The sequence below is a fragment of the Cricetulus griseus genome, chromosome 2, assembly GCF_003668045.3.
Source record: "Cricetulus griseus strain 17A/GY chromosome 2, alternate assembly CriGri-PICRH-1.0, whole genome shotgun sequence".
Classification (NCBI taxonomy): Eukaryota; Metazoa; Chordata; class Mammalia; order Rodentia; family Cricetidae; genus Cricetulus; species Cricetulus griseus.
In genome coordinates, this window is record NC_048595.1 from 18,943,511 (window position 1) to 18,956,049 (window position 12,539).

Genomic DNA, 12,539 nt, shown 5'->3' on the forward strand with positions numbered 1-12,539 from the left:
TGCGCTGTGTGACTTAACCTCTCTGAACCTCGTTTTCTCATCTATAAAAATGAAAACTGTGGGGGCTGGAGAGATGGCTTGGTGGTTAAGAGCACTGGCTGCTCTTCCAGAGGACCTGGGTTCAATTCCCAGCAACCACATGGCAGTTCACAAATGTCTGTATCTCCTGTTCCCGGGGATCTGACATCCTCACACAGACATACATGCAGGCAAAACACCAATGTATGTACATAAAAAAGAAAAATACAGCACTCAGGAGGCAGAGGCAGGCGGATCTCTGTGAGTTCGAGGCCAGCGTGGTCTCCAGAGCGAGTGCCAGGATAGGCTCCAAAGCTACACAGAGAAACCCTGTCTCAAAAAACCAAAAAAAAAAAAATAATAATAATAATAATAATAATAATAATAATAATTTTTAAAAAATGAAAACTGGGGGCTAGAGGGATGGCTTAGAGGTTAAGAGCATTTACTACTTTTGCAAAGGACCCTGCCTGGGTTCCCAGCACAAACACCTTTAACTCCTATTCCAGGGGATCCAAAACCCTCTTCCAGTCTCCATAGGCACCCAAGTACATGGTTCACATATAGATAAGTGTATGCTCGCAGACACACACAGGGACACACACACACACACACACACACACACACACACACACACACACACTCTTTAAAAGGATGATGAAGAAGGCCGGGCGTTGGTGATGCACACCTTTAATACCAGCACTCTGGAGGCAGAAGCAGGTGCATCTCTGTGAGTTCGAGACCAGCCTGGTCTACAAGAGCTAGTTCCAGGACAGGCTCCAAAGCTACACAGAGAAACCCTGTCACGGAAAAACTAAAAAACAAAACAAAAGGAAGCTGAAGAAGATGGACCAGTAGCTCATGTCTATAGTCCCAGCACTCAGGAGGCTGAGCCTGAGGCAGGGGCAGGAGACCCTCTTAAAATCCCAGACCATCCTGGACCACATACACAGCGGGACCTATCTCAAAACATCAGCAACTACAAAAAAAGACAGCGATGGCCATCTCCTGAGAGATATAAAGATGGCACACAGAGATGCCCAGTATCCAGAATCTTGGGGGTGGAGGCTGAGGGGTGGGCACTTGGCTGTTTGAGAATAAAGGCATAATTAACCAGCATCTTCCCCGTCCCAGGGCCACACTGATTTTACAAACCTTGAGGAACTAAAGAACCCCTGAGCCTAAGCCACAGGCGTCCAGCGACAGTGCTGAAAGGTTGTTTATTTTTGTTTTGTTTTTTTAACAGATGGAGAGAGAGGGTCAAAGGAGAGGTGGGGTGGTGTGTGGTACACGTTGTAAACAGGAGATGGGGCAGGAAGATGGGACTTACAGGCTATCTAAAATTAAAAATTGAAAAAGCCAGATGTCTCTAATATATACCTGTAATTCCAGCATTTAGGAGGCGGAGGCAGGAGGGTCAGAAACAGGGCCAGTCAGATGCTCTGTGGGTGCATGTACAAGACCAGTAACCTGAATCCGTCCGCAGAACCCACAGTGCAAAGAGAACCACTTCCCAAAAGTTGTCCCCTGACCCACACACACACCGTGGAACACAAATGCCCACACTTGTGCACGGATACACAATAATAAATTTTTAAAAATTTTTACAGGGCTGGAGAGATAGCTCAATGGTTAAGAGCACTAGCTGCTCTTCCAGAGGACCTGGGTTCAATTCCAGGCACCCACATGGCAGCTCACACCTGTCTGTACCTCCAGTTCCAGGGCTTCTGACACATTTCACACAGAACAAAACAAAACAAAAAAAAACAATAATCACAAAACAAAAATAGATTTTTAAATGCTTGCCATTTATTTTTTAAGAGGTGGTGCAGTTGATGGAGGCAGACACTTAGCTTCTCCTCTTACCTGCCAGGGCAGAGTGAAGACAGGAGGCTGGGAAGCTGGCCTGGCCCTTCACAACAGCATTAACTGCAGAGTCCCTTTTTCAGGATACTGATCAAAGTGACCAATACACAACCACTAGGTATGTGGCAGGCTGGGCTGTCTTCACATCCTGTGGGGGTGGTGGTCTCCCTATGAGTCACATGCACTGAGAAGTGACAGCCTTAAGGACTGGCCCACAACAGAAGTACACATTGACCCAGGGCTTCCTAAGTAGGCTTGTCACCTCTGAGACAGGGGACAGGTCTCTCTTCTTGCATCTTGTAAAGGCAGGCCAGCTATAAGGATTCTTCACCCAGACTTGTTGGCCCCTGGATATATTACATCCTCATCCCTAGGCTCTAACTAGGTCAGGTCATCATCCAGGCAATAGAGGTCCATCTACAACCTCCTGGGATAGTATCAGGTCAAGGGAGGTAGCCTTGTCCTGAAGGTCTCAACTGGAATCTGTCCCCGCCTGCTACCTGTGTCAAGGCCATGGCTGCACTGACAGTTTCCTGGACTGGGATACCAGGAAGGAAGAAACCAGTCAAGCTCTTCCTTATTAAGAAGCCTCTCCTCCTCCAGGAAGTTACATGAGGCCCACAGCCAAAGTGACCAAGACACAGAGAAGCCTTTGGACCCACATCTCAGGGTGATTTGTATGAAGGAAGTCACCATGGCTTTGGTAAGCCACATGGCCAGAGGCAGGGACTCCCAGCTACCACAGGTTGATTAGGTAACACATGGGGACCAACTGGGGAAAAGCAAGCCAGGGAGGAGCTCCTTGAGGCCAGTCTCCTAGAAGGAAATGCCTCACGGTCAAAAGAAAGGAAACTAAGTCCCACCCCTGGCCCAGGGTGAAGACAGAACTTCCTAACGTGCTCCAAAGACATTATACACCACTGTCCCCTCCCTCAAGGGTAGGTAGCTCAGGCCTGACAACCTGTCATGGATCCCAGGAATGCACTTAAAGGTGGAGAGAACCAACTCCAGAGTTGTCCTCTGACCACCACACATTCTTTTTAAAGAGTTCATTCAGTTGGGCCTGACAGTCACCCAAAGATGTGCTAAGAAACTGAAAGGAAAAGTCATCCCCTAAATAGGGTACTTAGGGCTGTCTGCCCCACCCCCACATACAAGACAGTTACTTACAGACATCAACTGCTAAGGTAGCCTGTTTTCCCAGATTCTAACTCAAAAGCATGATTCCCCCTTTTCATCGCTTCATTTTTCATCTTTAAACTGCGTGTGTGCGTGTGCGTGTGCGCGTGCGCGTGTGCGTGCGTTCCTGAAGGCCACATCCTCCACTGCTCTCACTGAACCTAGGTGGCACAGATGTGGTTAAAGTATCCAACCAGCAAGCCCCAGGGGTTCGGTTTCCACCCCCACTAGGCACAAGGTGCAGAGCATCCAAAACTAGGTGTTGCACCTGTGTGTGGCAGCACACTCTACCCAGAGGCATCTGCCCAGCTCCTCTGCTTTGCCTTTGGAAACTGACCAAAACCCTCAGCATGCTGAGCTTCCTCACTGTCTCTCTAGCCCCTCCCCCATTGCAGCCACTCAGCTGTTTACACAACTCCATTGACGACCCTAACTCAAAGGTGTGGCCTTCTTTCTCCCTCCTCTTCCCTGCAGCTGCTGAGAGTTACAGCTTACCTGGCCTGTGTGTGTGTGTGTGTGTGTGTGTGTGTGTGTGTGTGTTTTTCTCCCAAATTGTAATAACATGGTCTTTGAAGGATCCCTCTGAGTCCAGTTCAAAATTCTTTTATCAAAGAAACTGACTATGCAAAAGGGAGCCAACTTCCCAGTAATGTGTAACAAAGACCCTGGATTAGTACAGGCGACCCCAGGTCCTCCTTCTATGCCTTAGTGCCATCCCAGCTGTGATGTGAGGATGACAGTTGAAGATCCAGCCCAAACATCCCTGGAAAAGTATGGCCTCATGGGCTTCATCCTGGTCCTGTGGGCTCACAGGAGGCCACAGAGTCCCACTGGCATGGACCAGGCTGTGCCTGGAACCTAGAGTCCTGGCTAAACCGTTGATGTTTCCGATGGTGTCTGGCCAGATGGTCAGTCTGAGGGGCCCTGGCACTCCTGGCAGTCCTTCATCTCCTCAGTGTAGTTCTCAATTTGGATGGTCATGATGTGGAAATTGAACTTCCCCTGGAGGCGGTCCCTAGCCACCTTCAGCACAGCCTGGGGGTCAGCATGCGGAGCTGGGAAGAGAAACAAGGGATGATTGGCTCCATGTCTACCCCTGGGGAATTGACTAGGAGACAAGAAGTGCCAGGGTCTATCCTGTACCAGGCGAGCCCAGAGCAAGAAAAGCACTGGCCTTACAGCTTGAATCTGTCTCCCTCATCCACTCACCCCCTTGCTCCTGTACAAGTGATCTGACCACCCCAAACAAGGCCTCAGTTATCTTCCTCCATAAACGCAGTTGGAAGGATCAAAGGGCATTTCAGTGCTCAGCACTTGGCCGGAGCTTGGCAAACCCTCAGGAATGGCCCCAGGCCCCTGGCTGCTTCTCTCTTCACCTTAACTCACCGATAGCTATGTGGACAGACAGCACCGGCTGGGCCACTGTCAGTGCCCAGATATGCAGGCTGTGCAAGGCTTCCACCCCATCCACGGACAGCAGGAGATTCTTCACGGCTGTGAAGTCCACACCTTTGGGAGTCCCTGGGGACAGAAAGCACAATGGTAAAGGACACTACCCTCCCATCCCACTCTATCCTCCAGGGCCATCTACTCAGAAGGCCTCCTTGGCCAGCAGGTTCCATATGGTGCTCCCATCCCTCACTCTGTCCTGTTACAACAAGTGGAATGATCTCACGAATTTATCTATTGAGTCTAGAATGGAAACAGAGCATGAGTCTCTTTTGTTCACAGCTATATGGTCAATGTTTTTGTTTTTTAGACAAAGTCTTGCTATGTACCCTGAGCTGGTTTCCGACCCAAAATTCTGCTTCTTCAACTTCCTGGGTGCTGGGATTACAGGTATGGCCCCTCCAGACCCTCCAAGGCCAGTCATCTTGTTGAAGATAGCTTTGAAATTAAATATTCCTGCCAAGCCCAGGCTAGTACCCCACTCTCTTCCAACTGTCCCTGACCCTTTAGAAAGCCATGGCTTGGGCCTAAGCCAAGGCCTAAAGTGTGAGCTAGGCCTGTGGATTAGAGTGGTAGTTCCAGGCATCATTCACCAGCTGAGGCAGGAACAGGGAGGGTATGGGCCCTGAGACCTGTGGGAAAGAACTGAGCTGGTGTGGGTTCACTCAGCAACTACGATGGTGCACACCTGCACTTCCAACACTGAGGAGGCCAAGGCCATCTCAAACAACAAGGGATTAGAGAGATGGCTCAGAGGTTAAGAGCACTGGCTGCTCTTCCAGAGGTCCTGAGCTCAATTCCCAGAAACCACATGGTGACTCTCAACCATCTATAATGAGATCAGGTGCCCTCTTATGGCCTGCAGGCAATACATGCAGGCAGAACACTGTATACCTAATAAATAAATTTTAAAAAAGCAACAACAAAAAGCAACAGGGGATTAGAGAGACGGCTCCGAGTTTGGGAGCACTTGCTGCTCTTCCAAAGGATCAAGGTTCAGTTCCCAGCACCCTTTGATCCTAGCACTAGGAAGGTAGAGGCAGGCAGTTCTCTGTGAATTTGGTGTCAGTCTGGTCTTCATAGTGAGACCCTGTCTCAAAAATAAATTTAAAAAAAGTTCCTAGTTCTTAGATGTGGTGGTCCATGCTTTTAACCCACCACTTGGGAGGCAAGACTTTGAGGCCAACCTGGTCTTGAGTTCCAGGCTAGCTAGGGCTACATAAAGAGACCTATTTCAAACCTGGTCCCTCCCCCAAACAAAAAACAAAAACAACCCAACACTAGAACCAAATCCTTATCTTCCTGAGAAAAGTCACCTGATGATGAGGGCAGGGGTGGGGCTCCAGGTGTTACCAAGGCCATGTGACCAGCCAGGGACAACACACACTCCAAGGGAGGAGGCAGCCCTGGGCCTAGGGGGAGGGCAAGCGCTGGCTGGAACCTGTCTAGGAATTGGCACACCTTTATCTGATCAGCTCAGAGCTCTGAGGACCTATGTCCGTTAAAGGTCCCAGACACGGGCTCGCACCCTAATGCAGTGGTTCTCCAAACATCTGCACCAAGGTAGATTAGACTTGGTGAGCCTCAGGCTGAGAGAGAACCCCAAAGTCAGGCTGGGGAGATACTTCAGCTGCTAACGGTGCTAGAGGCCTGTTAGATACCCCAGAACTAAACACGCATGTACCCATGCACACACGTTAGTGCACACTTGTAATCCCAGACAGGAAAGGCAGAGATGGGCAGATGCCTTGGGACTGGTTGGCCAGCCAGCTTAGTCTAATTAGAGAGTCCCAGATCTGGGGAGAGGGCTCAGTGGGTTAAATGAGTTCAGGTTTCCAGCAACCATGAGAAAAACAAAAACAAAAAAAAAGGCCACTTGTCCTCGCCAGTAACCCTAGAGTTGGGTGGGAGGTGGAGGACAAGGAGACTCAGGTAGCTTTCTGGCCAGCCTACAGCTCTAAGTTCAGTAAGAGATCTTACTTATTACAAAAAACAAGAAGGGCTAGCTGGGTAGTGGTAGCACATGTCTTTAATGACAGCAGAGGCAGGTGGAATCTCTCTGAGTTCAAGGCCAGCCTGGTCTACAGAGCTGAGTTTCAGGACAGCCAGGGCTACACAGACAAACCTTGGGGGGCGGGCAGGGTGAGGTGGGGTGGGGGTGGGGGTGGACCTGGAGAGATGACTCAGAGGTTAAGAGCACTGACTGCTCTTCAAAGGTCCTGAGTTCAATTCCCACAACCATGTGGTGGCTCACAACTGTCTATAATGAGGCCCTATTCTGCCATGCAGGCATACATTTATTTATGCACCCCTTTAATCCCAGCACTGGGGAGAGTTAGAGACAGCCTGGTCTACAGGGCTAGTTCCAAGACAGTCAGAGCTGTTACACAGAGAAACCCTGACTCGAAACCACCCCCCAAAAAGGAAAACTTAGGGTGAAGGAGACACTCCACTATCAACCTCGGGTTTCCACACAACAAATGAACACAGACATCTGCACACACCCCACCCCCATCCATAAGCCCGAAGGCCTAGTTACCTTCCATGAGAACCAAGGTCACATCTCTTAGGATGGTTAACGTTGTCCCCAGGACCAGCACGGAGAAGAGGAAAGTGCAGATGGGATCCACGTACTTATACTCAGGCTGCAGGAAAAACAGACAGACATGGGGCTCACCAGCATCCACTTGGGTCTATATTTTTCCCTACCAGTACAGTATCAGGAAGGGTCTCTCTTTTCAGGGTGAGCACGGGACTTGCTCTGGCCTGTCTTTTCCAATTTTCTACTCTATTCTCCATCCAGATGACCTCAGGACACATCTCTTCCTAAAAAGATGAGACACAGGCGAAACTAAAAAGGACTGTGGGCATTTGATTCACCATTCCCATTTTATAGATGGGGAAACTGAGGTTCGATGGGACCAAGTAATCCATTCATCACACAGCCTCAGCCACACTCATGGCTCATTTTACAACTCATTATCTCTATGTGATAGGCAATGCCCGGCTTCAGCAACACAGTCATGGGTTTAAATCCGGCTTCTGTGAAACTGTACAAGTAACAGAACCTTTCTGAATGGCATATAGCACAATCACCTACCTTTCAGGCTTCTTGTAGAAGTAAAAGGTGCCAACAACACTTGGAAAGTATTAAATAAACATCCCTTCCCTCTTTCTACCCTCTCATCCTAAGCTGGAGGGGGCCTAGCATGGGGACAAAGCCCTGTGCAGAGAAGCCCTGGGTACTGCCCCACCTCCCTCTTTGTACCCAGATCTGACCTTGAAATATATAATGTAGGCAGCTACCAGGACACCCAAACTCTGCAGAAGGTCCCCAATCACATGGATGAAGGCTGCTCGGACACTGGGGTTCTCCTGTTGCTGTTGGCTGTCTTCATGGCTTTGGTCACCATGGCTGTGTTCATGTCCATGGCTTTGCCCCTGTCCATGGCTGTGCCCATGTCCAGATTGATGAAGGGTCAACCCCATTCTATGGAAACAGACAGAGTTCAATGAGGTAGCAAAGGTTTCATGTCAGCTAGGCACAGTCTACCCATTAGGGCTGGCCTCCCTGAAGGTAAAATTCTGAAGCCCCCAGCACACAGCGATCCTCTTAGGATCAAGAATCTAGTCTGCAGCCTTGGCTTATAGCCATAGGGCAAAGAGTTCTGCCCACAATGGAAGGCTGACTGGGCACAAAATCCCAGAGTTGAATTTCAGAGCAAGGGGGCAATGAGGAAGTCATCTGGTTCATCCCATCATGTCACAGGAGGGGAACCTGAGACAAGCCAGCGGAGGAGACAGAAGGCCCAAACATATGTTCTTTCTAACCAGCCCCCTCTCTTTTACTGGGACCAGTTTCAGCCATGTCAACCTGACTTGGCCTTTGGTCCAGCATGAACCAGATGCATCCCTTTGCTGTGGATAGCCTCAGAAGTTATTCTCCTGGACATGTACTATGAGAGGGGAGGAGAGTTGAGATGGTGGGGTGGGGTGGGGGTCTATAACCTCCCATGTCCCATTTAAAGCAGGACCAATGTATACCATGTGCCAGAGTTCAGGCCGTGAGTGAGATTCAGTGCGGGAAGGGAGGCATGAACTCCGTTCCCTGGGAGTGGGGGTCACTTATAGGGAACCGGGCCATACTTACATGATGTTTACAGCCACCGCGCAGCCCGACGTGATCAACATGGTATCCCCTTTGATCTCATAGTCTCCAGAAATCAAGCGCTGCACAGCCAGGTACACCAGCACCCCAGTCACCACCCAGATGGACAGTACAGACACCAAGGCTCCAAGGATCTCTAGATAAGAAGAGCCCAACCAAAAGAACATTAGCCTGGGCCCTAAGGGTAGGAAGGCCTACTCCCTCCATGTTAGCCCCTCCCTGCAGAAAAGTCAGTATGTTTTTGGTGTTTGCTGAAGACATGCCTCTTCCTGCCAACTCATATATGAGAACTCCTATCTAGAACCATCCAGCTCAATCCTGTTTGCTGTATGTGGAAAGAAACTGGTATGTATGTATGTATGTGTGTATATTCTAACCAGCATGGTGGTGGACATCTCTAATCCTAGAATGTGGGCTGCTAAGACAAGAGGACTGCCTGAGTTTAATACTCTCCTTTTTATGTTTCTTGTGGTCTCACTATGTAAATCAGGCTAGCCTTGAACTCGAGATTCACCTGCCTCCACCACCCTTGTGTTGGGATGAAGGGCATATATATGCCTAATTTTCCTGCCCAAATAAAGGTAAGGTCACTACCTAATTAATGAAGGTAACAGAAGAGGGCCCAAATTCCCCAGAGCTGGAGCTAGTTACAGCCAAGAAGACACGTGCTAACTGCTGAGCCATCTCTCCCTACGGGAAAGTGGCAGTGCCACCAGGAAGGGAACTAACAGCTTAAGGGACTGTTTACTGACCTTTCCCTACCCATAGCTGACCCATAGTGACAGGCAATGTTAGTGCTGTTGTCCTTTGTTCTGAGCCCCTACTTTCTAACATGAACTTTGCTTCTCCATTAACAAGTAGCTCCCAGATAACTGGCACCAAGTCTGTCCCATCAGATTGGGAGTTCCCAGAGGATGGAGGCCAAGGCAGACACTCCCTTTTCCATAGAAGCTGCCTTTTTGGCCTAACTCCTGGCCTTAATTTCAGTCCTTGGGAGGCTGTGACAGGAGAGTTACTGAGTTTGAAGCCAGACTGGGCTATTACAGTGAGTTAGAGGCCAGTCTGGACTATGTATCAAGATCCTGTAAAATAAATAAATAACAAAACAAAAACAAAAACAAAAATCCCCCCAAACTAGCTGTGTGTGGCATACCTGAAATTCCAGGGCTTGGGAGGTGGAGACAAGAGGATCAGGAATTTCAAGGGCAGCCTTGGTTACTTCTTAGTACATTCAAGGCCAGCCTAGACTACTAGAAATGCTAAAACCCTATCTATCTCTTGATTACCCCATCTGTGGCCACAAGGATCCTTACCAGCTCGTTGCCAGCCGAAATTCATGGTCTTGGTGGCCGGTCGGGAAGACATCCACAGGGAGAAGAGGCTAATGAGCATGCTGGCAAAATCGGTGAGCAGGTGAGCTGCGTCAGTCATAATGGCCAGGCTGTGTGCCAGGTACCCACCTGCAAAAGTGACAGCCAGGGTGAAGTTCCCCCTGAAAGAGTTAACCGCCCCCCAACTCTGCACAGCAGGGAGACCACAAGGGAAGACACAGTGGGCTCAAGGTCTCTGCACCAATCAGTTGTTCAATTTGAGCTAAAGAGTTGACATTTTCTTACAGGGTGAGTGCAAAAATCAAGTTCAGGCAGTAGTGGTGCACGCCTTTAATCCTAGCACTCGGGAGGCAGAGGCAGGTGGATCTCTGTGAGTTCAAGGCCACCCTGGTCTCCAGAGCAAGTTTCAGGAGAGCCTACAAAGCAATACAAAGAAACCCTTTCTGGGCAGGGGGGAGCAACAAAAAATTCTAAAGGATATGCGATAGGTAGGGTTTTAGTTGGAGGGGTTGTAGGGGAGAAAGGGAGGGAAAAGGGAACTGGGATTGTCATGTAATTCAATCTTGTTTGTAATTCAAAAAGGAGTTTGTAAAAAAAAGTAAAGAAGATCAAGTTCAATTAGAGCTAGGGAAGCAAAGTAGGAGCTCAGTAAGTACTCTTATATTATTTTCATTATTAATTTAAGTGTGTTTTACCTACACATATGGGTGTGCATCATATGCCTGGTACCCACACAAGCCACAAGAGGACAGCCGATTCCCTGGGACCAGAGTGACAGATGATTGTGAGCCACCATGTAGGTGCTGGGAATCAAGCCTAAGTCCTCCGGAGGAGCAGCCAGTGCTCTTAACTGCAGAGCTGTAACCAACTGATTGATTTAAAAAAAATTAGCCCAGTGATGGTGGTACACGCCTTTAATCCCAGCACTTGGGAAGCAGAGGCAGGCAGATCTACAGCAGGAGTTAGAACAGCCATAGATATGCAGAGAAACCCAGTCTCGAAAAGCCAATAAACAAATAAAAATTAATGGATGTGGTGTCACACACCTTTAATTCCATCACTCTGGAAGCAGAGTTCCAGGCTAGCCAAGGCTAGTGAGACCCTGCCTTAAAAAAAAGAAAGAGGCCGGCCTTTGGTGGTGCACGCCTTTAATCCCAGCACTTGGGAGGCAGAGGCAGGCAGATCTCTGTGAGTTCGAGGCCAGCCTGGTCTCTAGAGCGTGAGTGCCAGGATAGGCTCCAAAGCTACACAGAGAAACCCTGTCTCGAAAAACCAAAAAAAAAAAAAAAAAAAAAAAAAAAAAAAAAAAAAAAAAAAGAAAAAGAAAAAAAAAGAAAAGAAAAATAGAAAAAGAAAGAAAGAAAAACTAATCAATAAAACAGGGATTAGTGTCAGTAGCATTAATGAGAGCATTCAGCCCATGCAAGAACCAACTTTATTTAATTCACACACAAGGCCTTACCGATGATTTCTCCGATCATGAACATCAGGCAGATGGCAGAGGCCAGATAGAGTTTGCGCCGGGCCTTCTGCCTCTTGGAGTCAGGGTGACTACAGGAATCCTTCTGGGCATGGCAATAATGGTTGCTCTGGACAGCCAGCTCAACAGCGGGCAGGTCCACAGGAGGGGTCCAAGCAGCCTCACTCTTCCAATGTGATCCTAAGAATGACCTGGAGGTGGGGAAGGAGAGAAAACGCTCAGCGTTTGGAGGTGGGAGCACAGAGCCAGTCTCTGGGAGTATTGCTGGTCCGGTGTTTCCAAAGCAAGTTAAGCACCGAGCCTGGCAGGTGATCAAGGTAAGAAGCCAATGTTACAGGGGATGCTGGGGAAGTGAGTCTTGGGACCTTGTTCTAAGCCGTCCCCCCCTCCTCCACCCCTTCCCAGGCCTGGAGAGTCTTTACGAACTAGCCAAAGGGCAGGCCGTCCAGTCGAGCGCAGACAAAGAGCAGAGTTCTGGCTCAAGACAGCAGCATGCAACGTAGCGCAGCGCACCCGAGGGCACAGGGCCTCCCCACCTCAGGGCTGCTTGGGATCAAAGTGCTGGAGTGAAGGCGGGGTAACAGGCACCCGACTGTGTCCCACTGGAGCGCACCCGCAGGCAGCGTTCAGGATCTGTGTGCTTGGCCAGCTGAGACAGGTGATCCCCGGGGCTACGAGGCCACAGCCAATTTCCTCTTTCCCTTGCCTCACCCCATCCCTCTGGCGGGATCCCAGGTTCAAGCCCCCGGCCGGACCAACCACAGCCAGAATGGCCAAAGAGGAGGTGCCTGTGATGTCGCCCAGATTCCCGCCCCTCGGGGCTTGAATTTACCGCGCCCCGCTCCTGCTCTCCAACAGGTTCCGCTTGTCCAAGGACGGCATGCCGCCTCTCGCCGTGCGTCCTCGAAGTTGCGCTCCAGACGATGTCAGCTCGGCGCGCTCTCACCTTCCTCTGCTCGGTCTCGCCTCTGCGCCCCGCGCCCGCCCGCTTTATCCCCGGCCCTCGCCCCGTGTGAAGCCGCCCGCCGCGCGTCGTGTGCAAAAGCCC

General features: G+C 49.8%; 1 protein-coding gene across 3 annotated transcripts; it reads right to left on the minus strand.

The window, feature by feature from the left end:
• Nucleotides 1-3,972: 3,972 nt before the first annotated feature.
• Nucleotides 3,973-12,373, minus strand: Slc30a2 (solute carrier family 30 member 2). 3 transcript variants are annotated; one of them, XM_027399633.2, is made up of 8 exons: nt 12,324-12,373; nt 11,474-11,682; nt 9,994-10,140; nt 8,663-8,816; nt 7,792-8,002; nt 7,052-7,157; nt 4,450-4,584; nt 3,973-4,118 (listed from the first exon to the last, which is right to left on the minus strand). In XM_027399633.2, exons 1-8 carry the CDS (start codon nt 12,371-12,373, stop codon nt 3,973-3,975), a joined length of 1,158 nt encoding a protein of 385 aa, XP_027255434.1. The 3 variants fall into 3 exon arrangements, with proteins under 3 accessions (XP_027255434.1, XP_035294788.1, XP_035294789.1); XM_035438897.1 differs by lacking the exon at nt 12,324-12,373 and having other exon boundaries at nt 7,792-7,900; nt 7,952-8,002; nt 11,474-11,627; XM_035438898.1 differs by lacking the exons at nt 9,994-10,140; nt 12,324-12,373 and having other exon boundaries at nt 7,792-7,900; nt 7,952-8,002; nt 11,474-11,627.
• Nucleotides 12,374-12,539: the final 166 nt, after the last annotated feature.